This window comes from Salvelinus fontinalis, chromosome 38, assembly GCF_029448725.1.
Source record: "Salvelinus fontinalis isolate EN_2023a chromosome 38, ASM2944872v1, whole genome shotgun sequence".
In the NCBI taxonomy this organism is placed as follows: domain Eukaryota; kingdom Metazoa; phylum Chordata; class Actinopteri; order Salmoniformes; family Salmonidae; genus Salvelinus; species Salvelinus fontinalis.
The window spans coordinates 29006846-29028946 of NC_074702.1; the positions used below are offsets into that span (position 1 = coordinate 29006846).

General features: G+C 41.9%; 1 protein-coding gene across 1 annotated transcript; it reads left to right on the forward strand.

Moving 5' to 3' along the window:
• Positions 1-3453: 3453 nt before the first annotated feature.
• Positions 3454-21820, forward strand: LOC129837571 (protein lin-28 homolog A-like). The gene is made up of 4 exons (XM_055903853.1): positions 3454-3463; positions 4687-4859; positions 14403-14587; positions 19016-21820. The coding sequence occupies exons 1-4, from the start codon at positions 3454-3456 to the stop codon at positions 19233-19235; spliced, it is 588 nt and encodes a 195-aa protein (XP_055759828.1). The 3' UTR covers positions 19236-21820.
• Positions 21821-22101: the final 281 nt, after the last annotated feature.

Here is a 22101-nt window from a genome sequence, read left to right on the forward strand (position 1 = left end):
ATTTCGAACAAGAAACAGCAGGTTGTACAATAAACAAGACAACTCAGTTTATATGGATGACATAGGACCTACTGCCAACTAGAATTAAAGTTATGAACAGAAGCATCCATATATGGCTCATGGGCTATTAACCAATGAAGATAACCGATTGATGGCGTTCTCTGTATCCGGGGGCGCCGCCAGAGATTTTGGGCCCCATGAAAAGATATCACATTGGGCCCCACCACCACAGGCCACACCAACCCTGCGCGGTTTCTGTAACCACACACCTCCAGAACCCAATCGACCCATTCAAAGCTTTAAATAACTCTACCTTTGCAGGCTTGCAACTCTCTTGTAGCCCAATATTTACTGTACGATATTAACTGACAGTGAGCTGTGAAAATATAACACTGTGCAGACATGCATGCAGCATTCTGCATACAGTGGTATTCACTATTTGATGCAAGACTGATACCCTCTATAAGAAATGTGCTAAAGGCCATCTTTTACATTCTAAAGGTAATTTTAATCGAAAATTCTCTTAACATTAATGAATAACTTAAAATAAATATAACTTAAATATACATTAACTTCTTGAATTAAAATAAAGTAACATTATCATCTATATAATTATATAACAAACAAAATAATAAAATCAGCAGCAGATTTTTCAATCAAGTATACAAACCAACTAGAAAATAAGCAGCTGTAAAAGTGGAAATTGAAAATGGAAAACAAAATGGAAATGATAAGGCCTGATGGTGGCGCTAGAGGAAAGGTCAAGAGGTCACCAAATCAATAGGTTTCTTCCACTTGGGGTCTTGATTGTGCACAACACATTTTATTTTAATCCAGCCATTACTTTGAGATATATCTTGTTCTCAGTCTGTGGGCATCATGTGTGTAGTGATCCAATATCCATAGCCATGTTATTTAACAGTTATCACTGGCCCTTGCTCAGCCTTACTCACCAAGAGCCCAGCGCCGAACCTTCTTGCTAGCAAAGTCACTGATCAAGTCTTTGAAGTCCAGCTTTCTAGCTAACTGACTTTCAATGGCAAGACTGCAAAGCCTGCCATGGGACATAGTCGACCTCAAATATTTTTTAATAAGTTTTAGCTTACTGAAAGCTCTCTCACCACCAGCAACAGTCACAGACAGTGTGTAAAATATACGTAAAGCAATGCACAATTCTCCAAAAATGCTTTGCAGCTGCATCTTACAAATTGCATTCAGGAGACCAAGATGGGACAAGTTAGGGGGGAAGTAGCAGCATATACAGTGTTCAGGTGTCTTACTTCATTTTGAAACTCAGGTGTAAGATCTCTGGAATAGTTCATGATCGGTGGTTGGCACACAGAAGGGACTTTATCCTCACTAATCTGCCCAACTTTCAAAACAGCAGAAAATGATCCTACAATTTTTGCAGTGGTGTGGAACTTAGTGTCCACACCACTGCAATAGGATGTTGTCCATAGCAGTAAAAAACACGGTGTTTCGAAACACCGTAGCTGCACTGTCCTGAGCTGTCTCCTCTTGAGAGGTCTCATCGTGGAATCTCTTCCTTTTCCTCTAGCGGCTGTCTTCCTTGCTAAATTGAGGTGCAACCCTCATTTGCATAGCAATCAGTGTTGCCTCAGACAGGAGAGACTCCCATCCATCTCTAAGAGGCTCTCTGGATATTTACTTTTTGCCAAAAACAAGAAAAGAAAAAGAAACCGTTAGTTTTATTAGTATGGCGCCCCTGTCTGTGTCATCCACGCATTGGTTTTGGTTCCTAATTCCAGTCTTTCGGTAAGGGAATACACAAACCATTGGCCTACATAAGAAAAAACTCTCTTAGGTCCAGTAATCAAGAATATAATTACAAAGTTTATTGAATTCTGTCAACCTCAACCTCTCTCCTTCGTTTAAATCACTTGTCTTGGTTATCTTTTCGAACACGTTGTTTCAAATACCCACAGAGTGTCGTGGTGATAAGGATATCTAACACAACCAAATGTGGAAGCTAAATGGTTTATCTCTTCCTGAAACACGTTTCCCTGTCATTATTATGTTTGACAGGATTGTAAAAAAGTTAGCTAATTAACACTGCAGGGCTTATCTTAACAGCATAACTTAGTCATTATAATAAAGTCTTATGACATGTTCGTTAATATCATTGGTATATTAATTAAATACTGTGCAGATATATAATAAATACAATAATAATACAAATAATTATATTGTATTATTATATTTGTTTTACTATATTTTAACCATCAAATGTATTATTATATAACTACTAGGCTTATACCACCTCAGAGAAAGGTCAATGAGAGCATTAAATAGGAGAAGTTATTTGTTTTATTTTTGCTTCATTAATCATTCTACAAGGATAACAGTCAACAACAACTTAACATTATGTGATCAGTCATCATCGATCTGGGAATTCGTTTGACCAGATAGGCCTGTCTTTTCGTGCCACAATTCCAGAAGAGGTGTACGCTAAAGACAATTGTTTCGTTTGAGTCGTTGCGGTTTTATTTCTTTAGGCTATTCTTCGGACTTCCTGCTGAAGATTTGGCTATTAATTGAGTCAAAATCCACTGGCTACATCAAAATGCAGTGGTTTGATGATGACCGATCCAAACCTCTTCGTGGCCAAAGTGGCCATCCAGTCCCATCCCCCTCCCACGCGTCACCTCAAATGAACCACAACTGGTTTACTTACCTCTCCAAACCAACTTTTTGCATCCGTCAGCAACATTGCGACAGCAGCAAAATGACTGATTGCGATGGAACACATCGAGTATTTAACATTAACCCAATCACGTTACACTTAATCTCGTCACCCAATTTCGAAATAAAAGTAGACCTAGTTATAACATGGAGTTGTTTTCAATAGCCTATTATATCCTCTATTATTTAAGGGATATTTATTAAACATAAATTACGCACACATTTGATTTATACATTTCAAATTCAACATCTCCCATATATGGACCATGTTCGGGTGTAATGTTGTCTGCTGGGTTTGCAGTTGCCTCTGACCATTTGCGTTGTATTTTATTAGGCTGTGTGGGGTCGATGGCCACTAAATACGCACTCAGGACAGAGAGAGATGAAGGGGGTGGGGGCTCAAAGCTAGCGCCGTGATAAGCAGTGGTGTGGTGTGCGGTGGTCTCTCTGCATAAGCAACTGTGCGGTGGTCTCTCTGAATTGTGATTGGTCACTCGACATATGTGGGGCCCCTCCAACATCAAGAACGTGCAATTAATCATGTAGGCTAATTGGGAATCACGTGGACATGACGGAGAGGGTTGGGGTTGGTTGGTGGTAGGAAGAAGATGCTCCCTGGTCCTTTCTATATTGACCAAGAGTGAATCCTGACCAGGGGAGGAATAAAGACGTGAGCGGGACCCGAAACGTCCAGGCAAAAACACAGGGGGGACAGGGACTGATATACACTAAAGACAAGCGGGACCGAACATGGCAGAAGGTAGGCCAACGATTTGGACTAAAACACTTTGATTGGTTATTTGGTTTGACGCTAAAGAGCCAAGGAGTCTCTGTTGGCCATAGATGAAGAGGTTTAGGGGGCTGGGTTACCTTGCATTGTCTTTTAGATCTTGGGTAATTCTTCTACAAATTCTTCCTTGTGACTCCCACCCCTCATTGTTTGGGGCGATAAGTTGCCAGACCCCTTTTGTTTATTTCGCCCTCCCACTTTCCCACCGAAGTTAAGCTTTTGCTTTTCAGCGCATTTGGCATGAAAGTGGGAAACCGTGGGCATTACGCTGCTCGGAAGGGGAAAAGGATATCCTACATTAACTTGGGTGCTTCTTTTTACTCAAGGCGTGAATTGGCAAGATGGGTTCTGTTTCTAACCAGGAATTCACAGGTTGAGTAAAAATCTGACGATATATTGTGTTTATTGTAGGCTCTGTCTCTAAAGAGATACAGAATGAATACCACAATTTAAAATTGTGTACAGTATGGAACTATTTTCCTTTTTAAATTGTCTAGTCAATACCAAAACATGCTTTATTTTGTTCGCAATAGGTTAACCCGACTTAAGTTATCGTGTTGTTGACAAAGTAGGCACTTTATAAATGTAAATGTAATTTTTGTACACGAATTTTCAAATGTAGTCTTGTAAATGCAAATGAATTGGTTTTATTTTCACGACGTAACTTTTTTCTGTCGCACAAACGCAGCTAACAAGAGGCACATATAATTCAGTTCAACGTTGGCCAGCCATTTAGAGATATACAAGGTTTCGTCGTTCGTTTCGTGTCGGCCTGTGTTGTTTCCTCACATACTAGTACACTTAATATATACTCACCATGAGTGTGAAATATATAGGTCCTACGTGTGAAAGATTGAAATATAAGATGGGAGAATAACAAATAATTCTATCCATAGATAGAATTCTAGTTTATTGTTATTACGGACACTTACAATATTGTTGTTTATGTATTGAAATGATTTGTAGATAGGTCTATATTTAGACCTATGGATATGATTGGTAATTGATCAAATCGTAACATATCGATCGGTTTTGCAACGATTTCTCCTCGTTTTCTACCTAATGGTTATGAATGCGTGAGGAAAAACAAGGACAGAACAAAGCTGAATGGCAATTTTACGCGTACACTCCTTTCTTAGTGTTCTGGTAAATAGTAAAACGAACATTGTTTAACATATTGTTCTAAATTACAGGAGTCTGCAAGACCGAAGAGGATGAAGGACCAAGTACTGAGGAGGACTCGGAATCTTTCCACGGTGTCGGCGTATGTAAATGGTTCAACGTGCGCATGGGCTTTGGGTTCTTGTCCATGAACAACCGAGAGGGGGTCCCGCTCGAGTCTCCGGTCGATGTGTTCGTCCATCAGGTAAGAGGGGCGCCTTGGTTTTAAAACGAACTGCCTTACCGTCTAATTCTCAAACCAAATATGTGGTGAATGGAGGCCCACTATACATTGACACAGAATAACATATTCAGGCAGTTTTCTATCTCAAACGAACACGCGTTGCTGGCTTACCATGTGACCTCGTGGTCATGTACAGTGGGGTCCAAAATCATGGACATCCTTGATAAAGATGAGCAATAATGGCTGAATAAAATAAATCATTCAAATACTAGGCTATATTGTATGCAATAAAGAAAATATCAATTATATTATTTTATACTAATACAATTGCTCAGAGAAATACATATTATTGGTTATTGATCAAATTGGTTTGGGTGATTTGATAAATCAAATCGTAACATATCGATCAGTTTTGCAACGATTTCTCCCCGTTTTCTAGCTAAGAATGCTGAGGAAAAACAAGGAAAGAACGAAGCTGAGTGGCCCAGTGGTTTAAGGAACTGCATCTCAGTGCTAGAGGCATCACTACAGACACCCTGGTTCAAATCCAGGCTGTATCACAACCAGCCATGATTGGGAGTACCATAGGGCTGCTCACAATTGGCCCAGCGTCGTCTGGGTTTGGCAGGTGTAGGCCTTCATTGTAAATAAGAATTTGACTTGCCTAGTTAAATAAAAGTTTAGTTTAACATTTCACATAAATAATGTAGTCAAAATATTAATATATGGTCCCATGTCTCTAGCACTCAATAACTACATCAAGCTTGTGACTTTACAAACTTGTTGGATGCATTTGCAGTTCATTTTGGTTGTGTTTCAGAGGATCAAAGATCATACCCCCAAGACATTCTAACCTCCCCTGTTATTGGTAATAGTGAGAGGTTATCATGTCTTGGGGTTATGATCTTTGACCCTCTGTAACTTGCTCACTCATCATTATTCACAATTCATTCAAGAGTCATTTTGACCCCTACCTTTATTTCAGTATTTGAATGATTTATTTTATACAGTCATTATTGTTCATCTTTATCAAGGGTGTAAACAATTTCCAATAGTGTGTAACTGCAGCCAGCGATTCGGGCCGTTCCTGCATGTGGCCATTCCCCCCACAGTGACGCCTCTAGCACTGAGATGCAGTGCCTTAGACCGCTGCGCCACTCGGGATCCTATTGGCTGATAAAGGCACTGTATTATAAGCTGTCTTGTTTGCTAAATGAACAAACGAAGAAGGCAGTGGCATAGTGCATATAGCAATAGAAGCACAGTGGCATATGCCTCATTGCATTCATACTTGTGGCTTATTGGGTATGTGGCTTTCAGTTTGTTATTTTTGTCCACCAATCCTATGGTAGTGAATGTCATTCCAGTTCATCTGTATGTCATTCTCGTGCATTGCTTGCTATGAATTATATCTGATGGTGTTTGCATGTATAGGTAAAAATACAAATGATGTCAGTTTGGAACACTGCCAAGTAGAGATATTTGCTCGATCTGATTGGGTGGGCCCGGCTCCCTAGTGGGTTTAACCTGACCAAATTCACATAGAAATGTGAGTTAAAGATCTGTCATTCTCATTAAAAGCAAGTCTAAGAAGTGGTAGATCAGTTCTATGTGCGCAATTTCTATGCTTCCCATTCTTACGTTTTGTTTTTGCATTGTTTACTTTCAGCTTCAAACAGCTGAAAATACAATATTTTGGGTTATGGAAAATACATTTCACAGCGGTTTAGATGGTACAATAATTCTCTACACTATACAGTGCACTCGGTAAATATTCACACCACTTGACTTTTTCCACATTTTGTTACGTGACAGCCTTATTCTAAAATGGATTAAATAAACACATTTCCTAATCAATCTACACACAATACCCAATAATGACAAAGCAAAAACAGGTTTTTAGAAATGTTTGCTAATTTCTAAAAAAAAAAATTCGCATTTGTTTTGCAAATGTATTAATGTTTTTGTTTTTTTATTTGTGCAAATGTATTAAAAGATTAATAAAACAAAAACAGAAATACTATATTTACATAAGTATTCAGACCCTTTGCTTTGAGGCTTGAAATTGAGCTCAGTTGCATCCTGTTTCCATTGATCATCCTTGAGATGTTTCTACAACTTGATTGGAGTCCACCTGTGGTAAATTCAATTGATTGGACATGATTTGGAAAGGCACACACCTGTCTATGCAGTATAAGGTCCCACAGTTGACAGTGCATGTCAGAGCAAAAACCAAGCCATGAGGTTAAAGGAATTGTACGTAGAGCTCCGAGACAGGATTGTGTTGAGACACAGATCCGGTGAAGGGTAACAAAAAATGTCTGCAGCGTTGAAGGTCCCCAAGAATACAGTGGCCTTCATCATTCTTAAATGGAAGAAGTTTGGAACCGCCAAGACTCTTCCTAGAGCTGGCCGCCCGGCTAAACTGAGCAATCAAGGGAAAAGGGCCTTGGTCAGGGAGATGACCAAGAACCAGAGGGTCACTCTGACAGAACTCCAGAGTTCCTCTGTGCAGATGGGAGAACCTTCCAGAAGGACAACCATCTCTGCAGCATTCCACCAATCAGGCCTATATGGTAGAGTGGCCAGACTGAAGCCACTCCTCAGTAAAAGGCACATAACAGCCTGCTTGGAGTTTGCCAGAAGGCACCTAAAGGACTCTCAGACCAGGAGAAACAAGATTCTGTGGTCTGATGAAAGATTGAACTCTTTGGCCTGAATGCCAAGTGTCACATCTGGAGGAAACCTGGCACAATCCCTACGGTGAAGAATGGCTGGCAGCATCATGCTTTGGGGATGTGTTTTAGCCGCAGGGACTGGGAGACGGGATCGAGGGAAAGATGAAAACCTGCTCCTGAGCTCTCAGGACTTCAGGCTGGGGGCGAAGGTTCACCTTCCAACAGGACAACGACCCTAAGCACAGAGCCAAGACAATGCAGGATTTGCCTTCGGGACAAGCTTCTGAATGTCCTTGAGTGGCCCATCCAGAGCCTGGACTTGAACCTGATCAAAAATCTCTGCAGAGACCTGAAAATATCTGTGCAGCGACGCTCCCCATCCAACCTGACAGAGCTTGAGAGGATCTGCAGAGAAGAATGGGAGAAACTCCCCAAATACAGGTGTGCCAAGCTTAAAGCGTGTGCCAAGCTTAAAGCGTCATACCCAAGAAGACTCAAGGCTGTAATCGCTGCCAAAGGTGCTTCAACAAAGTACTGAGTAAAGGGTCTGAATACTTATGTAAATGTGATATTTCAGTTTTTATTTTCAATAAATTTGCAAGAATATCTAAATGGGGTATTGTGTGTAGATTGATGAGGGAGAGAAGGATCTAGTCCATTTTAGAATAAGGTTGTAACGTAACAAAATGTGGAAAAAGTCAAGTGGTCTGAATACTTTCCGAATGCACTGTACGTGTTTGTTTTGTCACATAAACTGAAATTAGGCGAACTATTCGAATTTTAGCAATCAGCAATTGGCGGCGCAATTTCTGCATAGTGCAGCTTTAAAAGTGACTTGGTCACTTTTGTACACAGGTAATGCATGCCTCATTCACTTACGTTGATGTTTTGCTAGTGATGGCTGAAGTTATCTGAAGTTTGATGTGTTTTTACTATTTCTTTTGGCAAATAGGCTAGTTTTAAGGTGAGGAGCCATCCAAAACACTGATTTTTCCTTTTAACTGTGTTTTTGTCTTGACACTTGAACGTTCATTGCATGGTAATTTATTCCAAGTGAAGACCACAGGCCTACCTATGAGGCAATGGGCTTGTTCGACATTGCAGGAAATTGCCAACTGACTAATCAACAAATCACTTTGCATCAATGATAAATACTCATTATTTGTAGATCAGTCAGATGCAATTGACCCACTACGCATCACAAATTTGAAGCTCTCGAACACGACCCGTGTCTTTTCATCCTCATGGTGTCCAGGTCCCATGAGTGAATTGGGAAACTATCCATCCTGACCAATAGTGAAGGGGAGGCACCCTTTCCCCTCCTAGTTTCCATGTGAGTGAGACCCTTCCACTACTAGCTGAGAAGATAAAGGCCTTAGCATCTCATTGAGAGAAGTCCACTTTAGCTGCTCATTCACTTCAGATTCCTGGATTATTTTGGCAAAAGGAGAAATGCTCACTAACAGGGATTTAAGCAATTTTGTGAACAAAATTTGAGAGAAATAAGCTTTTTTAACTAATCTGTTATTTATTTTATTTAACCTTTATTTAACTAGGCAAGTGTTTATTTGATGTGTTAAGATAGCCAGGAATAAATGTTCCTTAAAGGGGTCTACACAGTCTACCCAAACGGAGCCGAAGGAGGTCCGTTTGCGCCGTTCTCTACATACTGTGGTTCTACAGTGCATTCGGAAAGTATTCAGACCCCTTGACATTTTCCACATTTTGTTACGTTACAGCCTTATTCTAAAATTGATTAAATTGCCCCCCCCCCCCCCCCCCCCCCCATCAATCTGCACACAATACCCCATAATGACAAAGCAAAACAGCTTTTAAGAAAATTTTGAAAATGTATTGCAAATAATAAACTGAAATATAACATTTGCATAAGTATTCAGACCCTTTACTCAGTATTTTGTTGAAGCACCTTTCGGAGCGATTACAGCCTTGAGTCTTCTTGGGTGTGACGTTACAAGCTTGGCACACCTGTATTTGGCTAGTTTCTCAAATTCTTCTCTGCAGATCCTCTAAAGCTCTGTCAGGTTGGATGGGGAGCATCGCTGCACAGCTATTTTCAGGTCTCTTCTGAGATTTTCATTCGGGTTCAGATCCGGGCTCTGGCTGGGCCACTCAAGGACATTCAGAGACGTGTCCCAAAGCCACCCATGCGTTGTCTTGGCTGTGTGCTTAGGGTCGCTGTCCTGTTGGAAGGTTAACCGTTGCCCCACTCTGAGGTCCTGAGTGCTTTGGAGAAGGTTTTCATCAAAGATCTCTCTGTACCTTGCTCCGTTCATCTTTCCCTCAATCCTGACTAGTCTCCCACTCCCTGCAGCTGAAAAACATCCCCACAGCATGACGCTGCCACCACCATGCTTCACCGTAGGGATGGTGCTAGGTTTCCTCCAGACGTGACTCTTGGCATTCAGGCTTGGTTTTATCAGACCAGAGAATCATATTTTTGATGGTCTGAGAGTCTTGAGGTGCCTTTTGGCCAGCTCCCAAGTGGGCTATTATGTGCCTTTTATTGAGGAGTGGCTTCCCTCTGGCCACTCTACCATAAAGGCCTGATTGGTGGAGTGCTGCAGAGATGGTTGTCCTTCTGGAAAATTCTCCAATCTCCACAGAGGAACTGTTGAGCTCTGTCAGAGGGACCACCGGGTTCTTGGTCACCTCCCCGACCAAGACTCTTCTCCCCCAATTGCTCAGTTTGGCCGGGCGGCCAGCTCTAGAAAGAGTCTTGGTGGTTCCAAACTTCTTCCATTTAAGAATGACGGAGGCCAATGTGTTCTTGGGGACTTTCAATGCTGCAGACATTTTTGGTACCCTTCCCCAGATCTGTGCCTCGACACAATCCTCTCTCGGAGCTCTACGGACTATTCCTTCGACCGAATGGCTTGGTATTTGCTCTAACATGCACTGTCAACTGTGGGACCTTATTTAGTGGGGTGGCAGGTAGCCTAGTGGTTAGAGCCCTAGTAACCAAAAGGTTGCAAGATCGAATCCCAGAGCTGACAAGGGAGAAATCTGTTGTTCTGCCCCTGAACAAGGCAGTTAACCCACCTAGGCCTTCATTGAAAATAAGAATTTGTTCTTAACTGACTTGCCTAGTTAAATAAAGGTAAAATAAAATAAAAAAAATAGACAGGTATGTGCCTTTCCCAATAATGTCCAGTCAATTGAATTTACCACAGGTGGACTCCAATCAAGTTGTAGAAACATCTCAGGGATGATTAATGGAAACAGGATGCACCTGAGCTCAATTTCGAGTCTCATAGAAAACGGTCTGAATATGTATGTGAATAACCACCAGCTGTAGACCTCTGACTGACAACATTTTAAATCCGATTCCACAAAAATCAGTACACGCTCGCGTCGCAAATTACGTTCAGAAGTGTGAAGCACTCCAACAGTATTGGTGTATCTGAGCCATTATATGTAATTATAACTCTTTCCTCCTTTTCAGAACCACTGCCTTTTAGACCATTTATTTCAACTATTTGAATTTTTAATCTGTTGAAATGGCCAGGACTACAATCACGCTCCAAATGAATGCGTTGCTCCTGAAAACCTTCCTTAAATATAAATCTATTTCTCAATAAGTAATTTGTATGACTAAATACTTATACTTATATCTCTCTTCTAGTGCTGCCACTCTAGATTCCAAGCCTTTTAAAGCATATGTTTGAATAAGTGAACAATATCTGTTAACGATGTAACTGGGACAATGTCCTCCTGAACCCTGTCCTTTGACATCTTAAGTAGTGACTTCTCCGCTGATTTCTTCCCCTAGCCATCAGGGTTCAGGTCAATTACATTTCATTTGAATTCAGGAAGCAAACTCAATCCTTGAAAAATTCAGAATTGGAATTACAGTTTACTTCTTGAATTTAAATGGTAGTGACCGCAACCCTGCTAGCCATTGTTAGGAAGGCGAGATCATGTGTGTTCAGTGTTCATCCATGATGGATGGATGGGAGTTATGGCTACGGTGTATTATGGCAATGGGGCTTTGGCCCTGAAATGAGTCGCTGCGTGTCAGGTAGAGAACATGAACTCCCGGGGCCTGCTGGCCTTTGTGTGCAGGTGAACAATAGGACCACGAATCCCAATGAAGCATGCTCCTCTCGGCCGTGACCGAGCCCCTCAGCCCCTCTTTGTCCTAGCAGCAATCCCTTCCCATTGTCCTCTTTCTCTCTCTCATCGTATGTCTTCATTCATCTACCCCACTCTGTTTTATTCAAGCTAGTATGGACATAGCCTACAGTAGAGCTTCATATCGCCCTCCAATGCACTTCACCAGGTTGGTAGGGTTTAAGGCCATACTAGGAGTCTCCTTCCTCTTTCCACATGGTATGTTCTCTGTGTTGGGGGTATGTATGGATGAACCTACCCACTCCTGTGGAGCAGGGGAGGTCACACGTGTAAGGGGAAGTGGGTTAACAGTCACTGGGGCCAATGCACAATGGAGCAGCTTTTCAAGGGTCCACTTCTGTCACCCAAATGGAGTTATGGATGACCCATCGTGTGTCCCAGATCTGCTTGTAACTTCACAGCAGATGCTCATCAGTGACCATTAAAGTATGAAGGAACGGTTCACTCTACTGTCATTTTCCTCCTTACAGATGCTATTGCATTTCTAGTTTTCATGACACAATAGATGCAGTTCTTTGTAGGCCATGTGGCTTGTATTTGAATTAGTGTCCTGGTTAAAATACGATCTATGGCACCAAATTTTGTGATGCTTTTATTTTCAAGCTAGCCTACTTGTAACTGTTTAAACCTTCCCCTCAAAGCAACTGCACAGTTACACACACGTTGTTGTTGATATTTGAAGCAATATGCAGAGAAGGCTGTCAAAGAAGGATAAATCAGATAGTGGCAGTTTCCCATTCACAGATTATTCTTAGTCCTGGACTAAAATGCATTTTCAATTGATTGAGCTTGCTTTTTAGTCAAGGACAAGGCTCAATCTGGCTCTGGGACTCCACCCCCTAGTCTTTTACAAATATCCTTAAGATTGCCTCAAATAATATAAGATCGTCCCAGCCTGACAATGGTAGCCATTGACAGTTCTGGAGAGGAAATCCTCTGTGGTGAGCATGGCTGATGTCTTTCCTCTCCTAAAATGGGTCCATGAAATCAGACAAATGGCACTTGGTGCCTAGGAAATACCTAAATGAGGTGGCATAGCCATCAGTCTTGTCCTGACACTGACCTGAGCATGAGAGAAATAATTGGGTTTTTGGCTCTACAATTGTGGAATTCTGTTCGCAGCTAAATATTGATCACCCTCTAATGGTGAAATTCCCAAAGGTTAGTTGAAACTTCTGATAGGAAACACCAGGTTTCATTGCTAATCATATCAAAATTAATGATATCTGCTGCCTGGTTGCAGATATACCAAACCACCAATCCAAAAGCTCTTTTGGAGGGTTCTTGTTTTACCCAAGCTGCCCCTGGCATTACCCCTTAATGCACAGCCCATTCCCCTTTTTCATAGCCTCCCCTTTCCTCCCCCCATTTCTTCATCCCTCCCTCCCTCATTTTCCCCTCCTCCAAGGCATCTCATGGCTGAACTTCTCTCTGCTGAACAGCGCTACCTGGGTCAACTGAGGTGAAGGCAGCAGAATGGGATCCGAAAAAAGGGTCTGTAGGATACTGTAGCTTAAAGTACTGGGTCGTATTAATTTGGCACCAATAAAACAGGATGGGACTATTTTAGTTTCGCGCTTCATAACGTTTCAAACGTTTTCTGTTGTGTGCCCTTACGAACACAAACCTGGTTTGAGGTTAGCATAGTCTTTAGCGTTAATCTAAGGATCATGGTGTTGATTGTGTCCATACTCTTGAGCTGTTGAATGCTTTCAGGCTTTGAGTTTATATTGATTCCATGCTAAATGTATCACATTTGAGTAAAACAATCAATCGATTATTAACTCTAAGCATGCAGGTACCTATCATTTGGAGTGACGATGTGTTAATTCTCATCTTATCTGCGTGTCTCTCTGCCAAACAACCATCCAAGGAATGTTTCCCTGAACCCCCCCCCTACCCCACCCCCAACCCTATCCCTCCCAGCAAGAATCCTGCAGTGGTGGTTAGTGTGTTAGTGGTTCTTTGTGATGTAGTTGGGAAGAGAGGTTGGGGGGTAGGGGACATTGTAGTGCGGAATGCCGGTCATTTGGCAGAGGGGGATGGGTGAAGGTTATCACATCAGGTTTACCACTCAAACACAAGAGACTCACAGGCCACTGTGGCCAGTGTTGGGCAACAGACCAATGCAGACTAGGGAGGGGAGGACAAATAGTCCATCTGACAATAAGAGGCTTTGTAGTTGTTGTTTATTTATGAGGTTAGACAGAATGATCAACAGTCAGGAGACTTAGGACAGATGCCAGATAGCGCCTATCTGTTAGAAAAGTTTGAAGATAGCATAGTGTTCATAGAGGGTCACTCCTCAGCGTCTCCCTTGGTTGATTTGTTAGCTGATGCTGCAAGGTTTTTGTGATTGCGTCGTCATTGATTTGTAGCATATCATGCAGCGAGACTTAAGATTTGTTCGTAAGGATGCGTAACGACTAAATAATCCTCCAAGATATGTTTGAAATGCCCCTTGGAAAGTCACTCTCTATGTTCAAAATGTGATGTTTGATATGACCTCTGAAAGGTTACAGGGCCATATTCACAAGAGTCTCAAATTAGGAGTGCTATTAAAGGATACGTTTTTCCTTTTAGATCATAATGACTAGAATTATATGGAGAGCGGGAGCTGATCCTAGATCAGCACTCCTACTCTGAGATGAATTTGGAAAGGGGCACAGGAATGAATGTGAAACTTCTAATAGTGTTCTGATGTTTCCTTCTACTGTCTTTCTCTCCCCTCCAGAGTAAGCTGCACATGGAGGGCTTCCGCAGCTTGAAGGAGGGGGAGGCGGTCGAGTTCACCTTTAAGAAGTCAGCCAAAGGCCTGGAGTCCCAGAGAGTCACTGGGCCAGAGGGCACACACTGTGTGGGCAGCGAGAAGAGACCCAAAGGCAAGAGCGTCCAGAAACGACACTCCAAAGGAGATAGGTGAGTGCCTGCCTTGTATGCACACTCTGTACATCGAATGGGTACAAGGTATACACTAATACACTGAAACAGAAAGTAATTCCTGCAAATATTCAAAAAAGCTATATAACACGGATGTCAGGTGAAAAAGAGGTGGTTCACAAAACGAAAATGGACAGAAAATGCCTTATCAGATAAGCAGCAATGCACTTATTCATCTCATAGTAGGGGTCTAACATACTCAAAAGATGGTGGGACAACGTATTTTCTTTATTGTGGTTGGATCTCACATCTGCAATAGTGCATCCATTTTGGATATGATGCAAAATGGTGTTTCCGTTTTATCCTGTTCTGTCCTCTTCTTCTTTTTTCCTTGACCCCCACCCCTGGCCGGGGTTAGGGTCACACAGGCAGGCTTGGCGTGTGACCTGGATCAATAGCTGTTTAATTCTGGACGTCCCTTGTGGATTTAAACCCAGTGGTTCTCTCTTGAAAAACCTTTTCCAAACCTCTTCCACAAAATGTGTTTTTGTGGTGGTAACCTGAACTGGTAACATGAATGTTTCTGAATCACTTCAGTTGATTGAATTATAATTATCCTGTCATTACAGTTTAGAACTAGTAAAATATGAAATATTTAATTCTAGGTGTTTTTTTATTTATAAAAAAAAGTGTTTGATGTTGAAATATTACTCATGTTAGTTATAATAACCAATCTACAAAAATAAGAGTCATTTGGGCTTGTCCCTTTAAAATAACTCTTAATGGTTCTTGGTAGAACCATTTTATCCATAAAGAACCCGTCTAGAAGCCTTTTTTCCATTGAGAAGGTTCCGAAGAACCCTTTTGCATGAAAAAGGTTCCATACCCCACTACTTGCATAATGCATTCCTTTTAAAATCCACAAATCCCTTCGCTTTTTCTCACCGTAAAGTAAAGTAAAAGTGAGAGGGCCAACATTGTGGGTCCTTTGTCCGTTGTGGATATTGTGATGGGTTAGAGAGGGGTATCAATGTGGCCTCCTGTCAATTGTGATTATGCCCAGAGTGTAGTCAGGGTGAGAATGGAGATTGTTACGGCCTCAAAGAGTCCTGGGAGGCCTGTGGTGAACGATTCACTCTCCCAAGACTATGCTGGTCCTTATAAAAGGATTCATATGGGGCCAACTCCAACATTTTCAATGGAGAATAAGATCAACTGTTTTATAGTATGTATTGAAAATTAGTCAGTACATAGGTCTAAGATTCGAAACAATTTTTGTCAATGATTTTCATCAATGGCATATTCAATATTCTTTATTAGGTGGCGGTGTTTGCATGGGATTAGAAACAGAGGGCCCTGGCACTCGTTTCAACAGTGTTATCTGGACTCTCCATATTTCTTCAAATATGGCCATAGTCTGATTTATTTTCTGATTCCACCTTAAGGTGTCCACATTCTTCCGTGCTGAAACAGTTCGGAAAAGTTTGTGCATATATTATGATGACATTTTGTGATGTTTTTGTTCATTTTGGACTTCGGTAAGGGCTTTTTCGGTTGTTCGGCCATACGAAATGTTTTCTTGAGACAAGCTGAAGTCGGTAGCCGAAGTCTACGCCCCTTCGTCGGTGATTGGTCAACAATAAGGGTTCGTCAGTAAAGCCTTTGTTGTCATTCAACGAGAGACGACTGGTTTTCATGCACATTTTTTTTTATTGAGAAATACTGCACCAAACATCTTAGTTAGATGTAAAATTGCGTGACTAAGATCTCCTCTGCAAAAACGTCAAAATTAATGACAGATTTCTTGCATTATCCTAGATTAATTCAGACTATTTTGAGGAAGTGTACTGGCTACGGCGACTCAAAATGGACAAACAGTACTATTGCGACTTTGAAGGTATTTCAAGGGAGTGTGCAATCACACGCGTTCGGTTCGCCACGCCGACTTCAGCTAGTTGCCATCCGAACTGAAGCATGCTGACGCCTTTAGTAGGTAAATATGATGCAGGGAGGGAAAAGGCCCTGTCCGTTTAATTGATAACAGATGTAGGAGCCCGGGAGGGGGTTAGAGGTCACTGTAACCACGGCAACCGTGTATGACTAAAATGTCGGGGGTTGGGGTTGCGGGGGTTAGAGAGGACTGCGGAGGTCAGAGTTGGGAGATCATTGCTGCAGCTGTTTAGACAAAGGACCACTTCCCTTTTCCTGCTCGCGCTCCCTGATCGATGTTGAGACAGTTGGGCCAGGCCAGAGCTTCTGTGTTGGTACACCTTGACACCAACCCAACGGCCAGTGGTACAAGCAACTGTGGTACAAGTATAAGCAACTGACCTCCCTGAGCCTCCCCTGACCAAGCCTCATCTGCATCATTGGGGGAAGGAGGTCTTCAATAGCGCCTCAGTGGCATAGCAGCGGTGACAGCCCCACTCCCACTGCCCATCTGTCAGCCGCCCCTGGACGCGTGGCTATTCTATAGGTCCTGTTTAAACCGAAGCTATCAAAGGAAGGCTACTCTTATGGCTACCATTGACCTTAACCCTTCTGCATGGACTGTGATACTCTGTGTACTTTCTATGGAGAAGGAATATAATTGATGTAGCTAAAAAGACCTCATTGCAGCAAAGTACTGTGGATAAAGAATGAAAAGGGTGGTTAATTTGTAGATGGGAGGCCATTCAAAGTAACAAATAGCCTACTGAAACATACAGAGAAAACATGCTTTTATAAATAGCGTACATCCTGTATTCAATTTGCATATGTTTTATTTATTTATTTTTATTTTACCGTTATTTTACCAGGTAAGTTGACTGAGAACACGTTCTCATTTGCAGCAACGACCTGGGGAATAGTTACAGGGGAGAGGTGGGGGATGAATGAGCCAATTGTAAACTGGGGATTATTAGGTGACCATGATGGTTTGAGGGCCAGATTGGGAATTTAGCCAGGACACCTGGGTTAACACCCCTACTCTTACGATAAGTGCCATGGGATCTTTAATGACCTCAGAGAGTCAGGACACCCGTTTAACGTCCCATCCGAAAGACGGCACCCTACACAGGGCAGTGTCCCCAATAACTGCCCTGGGGCATTGGGATATTTTTTAGACCAGAGGAAAGAGTGCCTCCTACTGGCCCTCAAGCACCACTTCCAGCAGCATCTGGTCTCCCATCCAGGGACTGACCAGGACCAACCCTGCTTAGCTTCAGAAGCAAGCCAGCAGTGGTATGCAGGGTGGTATGCTGCTGGTATGTGGTAGAACAAAGATAATTTGCACTTTTTAACCCACTTTTAATCATCCTATTCTCATAAAAAGGATGGTCATAGGCAGTGCTAGAGGCGTCACTGCAGACCCTGGTTTGATTCCAGGCTGTATCATAAACGGACGTGATTGGGAGTCCCATAGATCGGCTCACAATTGGCACAGCGTCGCCCGGGTTAGGGTTTGGCCGGGGTAGGCCGTCATTGTAAATAAGAATTTGTTCTAAACTGACTTGCCTAGTTAAATAAAGATTAAATAAAATAAATAAATAGGCCACAGCATGGAACTGGCCAGATTTCTTGGTTTGCTGCTGCAGCACTAGCCTAACTGGCATATGCTGCCCTCTTGTGGATTGCAGGTGACAGCGCATCTCACTCAATACGAGATCAGGGGACATATGTAGCGAAAGGTCTGACTGTACAACTGAATGCATTGTTGTACAACTATTGTACAACAGAATGCATTCTACTGAAATGTGTCTAACGCATTTGACTCAACCCTTCTGAATCAAAGAGGTGCGGGGGGCTGCCATTGATATCCACGTCATCGGTACCCGGGGAGCAGTTGTTGTTGGGGGTTAACTGCCTTGCTCAGAGGCAGAATGGCAGATTTTTACCTTGTTGGCTCGGGGATTCGGTCCACCAACTTTTCGGTTACTGGCCCAACACTCCTATCAAATGTAGGATCTTAATTTGAGCCAGTTTGCTAAAGCAGGAAAATAATCCTGCAGCAATAAGAAATGTAAATTATTTTGTGGATTACAATTACTGGACATTTGTGTAGGTGATGAGATACATTTTTTACAGGGAAAATCAAGTCTGAAATTTCTAAGTGGAAAGGACAAACTTCAGAAGGCTTTTTAAACCTCAAATACACGACAAGTTTTTTGCATCGCTGGAAAGTTCTCCTGCAACTGGGTGATCAAATTAAGATCCTACATCTGTAGGATCAGGTCCTCACTGTCCATACAATCCTATTCATTGTGATATAAAGGCTAAGCTGATCCTAAATCAGCACCACTCTGCAACGCTTGATACATATGGCCCAGTCCTACATTTATCAGCCTGGTTTAGGGGATCAGTTTGAGCTGAGGTGCAGAATCGCTAATCTTCATCAGATAACGAGTAGTTATTTGAGAGGGGATTTGTAGATCAGTCATTCTGTGCAGTGTCTTCAATATCAAACACGCACTTTGTCTTGTTTTTTAGGTGCTACAACTGCGGAGGCCTGGACCACCATGCCAAGGAGTGCAAGTTGCCGCCTCAGCCCAAGAAGTGCCATTTCTGCCAGAGCATTTCCCACATGGTCGCCAACTGCCCAATCAAAGCACAGCAGTCCTCGCCACGTTCTCAGGGAAAGCCCTCCTCCTTGAAAGGGGACGAGGAGGAACAAGGCCACTCGCCCCCGCCCCCCGTGAGCTCCGATTGAACGAGGAGACGCAGGAAGGAAGCTTGGGGAAGCTTTACTGGATAGATGACCGCTAAGTTTCCTTTCAACTGTATAAGACGCTTTTGGAACTACCTCAGGTTTTTGTAAACAAAACGATCATAAGGAAAGAATGTTACTGAAGTTCATCTCTTTTGGTGTAACACTCACAAATACAGCTGTATTATTATAGCACTCAGGAAATATTTGTAAAAATGTATGGAACCGCTATTGAGGGGTTTAAACTTGTAATAAGTTATGGCACATCACATACTATTTTGATGTCTTTATAGAATAGAAAGTTGTTTATTTTTCACAGAGCAGATCATGAGAAACCACTCACACTAGCACGCTACTATACTAAACTCACCAGGAAGCTTAAAATCACAGTGTCAAGTAGATAGCTCAACACTTTTGCTGCCTTACAACTTCTTGACTTTCCTGATTGTTTACACCCCACTATATCCGACAAAGACAGAGTTGTGACACTACACCTCTGCAGTGAATGTTAGGCTCATGGGTGGTAATGGGCGGGTACATACAAACCAACGGGACGGCGTAATGGGTAATAGCTATAGGCAATGTACCAATATTGTAGGTGACCATCCAGATGTCCTGGGGACAAATGAATGTCAAACCAAAAAGTATGGCATTTATGGCCAGCTTTCGGGTTGTTGTTGTGGTTGCGTCATTTCTGTTACATGTCTGATCTGCTGCTGCTACATTACAACCATACACTAGAACCCTACAGATGTAGGATCTTAATTTGATCACTCTTTTGTTGCTGAGAATTTTCCCGCACCGCAGGAAATGCAACTTGTAGTGTATTCAAGGCTTCTAAAGTTTGTGATTTCCACTTGAAAATGTCAGACTTGATTTGCCCTAAAGAAATATGTATCAACCCTTATATAAAATGTCCATTAATTATAATCCACATAATAATTCACATTTCCTGTTTTCTGCAGATTTATTTTCCTGCCATAGCAAACTGCCTTAAATTAAGATCTTACATCTCTATAATCAACTTGATCATCCTCTGCTTAGACTACATACAACAGTATTTGGAATTTAATCACTGACTCCAGTAATCGCACCAATACCTATGAAATGTATCCAACATAAGTAATTTATCATGTTGAAATCAGATGCAAGATTTTAATGGATTACTGAGGTTGATTCATAAATCTACATAATCATACTTGTCCTGTTTATACTTGACAGTCGAAGCAGCAGCAGCATCAGGCGGCAGCATCAGGCGTTGTCTACTGTCTTAGAAAAAAAGGTGCTGCTTAGAACCATAAGGGTTCTTCGAGTGAAAAAGGCTTCATATAGAACCCTTTCCCACCACAAAGAACCCCTTTGAGAACAAATTTTTTCAAGAGTAAAAGCAGGAGCAACACATTTTTATTCAGTGTCGTCAATTACTAGGTACCTATTTAAGACATTGCCTCCAAAGCCGCTTGTGAGGACTATACAGGAACACCACAGTCGTATTCACAAGGCACCAAACGGAAGAAAACGGACTGAAACAGGGAGGGACTACCAGAATTTGTCCAATAAGAAACGCTTGTTTTCGTTTGTCGCGAATCGTTTCTGCTACGGCGTGCACTAATGAATATCGACCCAGCCCTGCATGGAGGTGCATGTAGAACTAGCTAAGCCAATCAGCCTTTACTCCCGTTTTACAGGAGAAGCTGAAAGACAGTCCTCTAACATCCAATTAATATATATTTAGAATTATTACGAAGCCTTTTTAAAATAGTGCTTGTTATTTATTTGTATCTAAATTGCGCTGCAGCTTCTCCTCATATTCAGGTTAAGGTCACTCCGTGATTGCCTGGTCCCAGCTCTGTTTGTGCTGTCTTGCCAACTCCTATGGTCATTGTTACGCCAAACAAAAACAGATCTAGGACCAGGTTAACTGTGGTGGGTTTTCCATCACATACTAGACATCAGATATCTTAGCCACTCGTGTCTGCCTTTATCGTGTTCAATGCTGTTTGAGTTTAAAGGGACGTAACACCTAAAATCTAAGTTTGTCAGATACCTCAAAGGGGTCTCCTGTTGAGATAAATCCATGTCCCAGGCAAGTTTTGTATCCAGCTATGCCATAATCCAAAATGGAATTGCAGTGCTTATCTTTTCCATTAATTTGGAGTTGAGGCATATAGCTGCATCTACACCACCAATGGCATAGGATGTGGATTCATCTTGACATAAGACAACTTTTGTTGTCTAAAAATATCTGACAAAGTTTATAATGACCCTTTTAATAATTCATTTGTATGATTTACTGCTACACACAATTAGCGTTCCAGTGTTGTGAATCTTCTCTTTTTATCTATGCCAAAACCAATGCAAATGCCACTCTTGCACTAATCATGTAGGAGATGCATTATTGTATTATATTCTATTCAGTTTAATCTTATGAATATGTGTTCCATATTTTTATATTTTGATTTACAAGATACTTGTTGTATGTAGGTGGTGAACGAAACGTATATATAACCTCCACTCAGGCTCGTCCCTCAGGAATCACAAATCTGAAAACTCAGGGAATACTTCCGATTTATTTTCGAAGGCTTGGAAGGGGCGATGGAGGAGGGTTGGGGAGGGATGGGATTGGGGTGCAATGTTTGTCTATATTAGTTGTATGTGTGCAGTGAAAGACAAGGGAGTGTTCTGGTGCCAAATCAAAGTGCATGACAAGAAAACGGTAGAGGACCTCTGGGTCCAGATTTGAATGTCTCTGCAAAACAGTAAAACTCTCTTTTTCTCTAATCCGCACAAAATGCTTTCAAATGGCAGTTAATCATGAAGAATAAAACAAATTCATAGCGTGTCCTTAAAACTAGTCTTAAAATGTTTT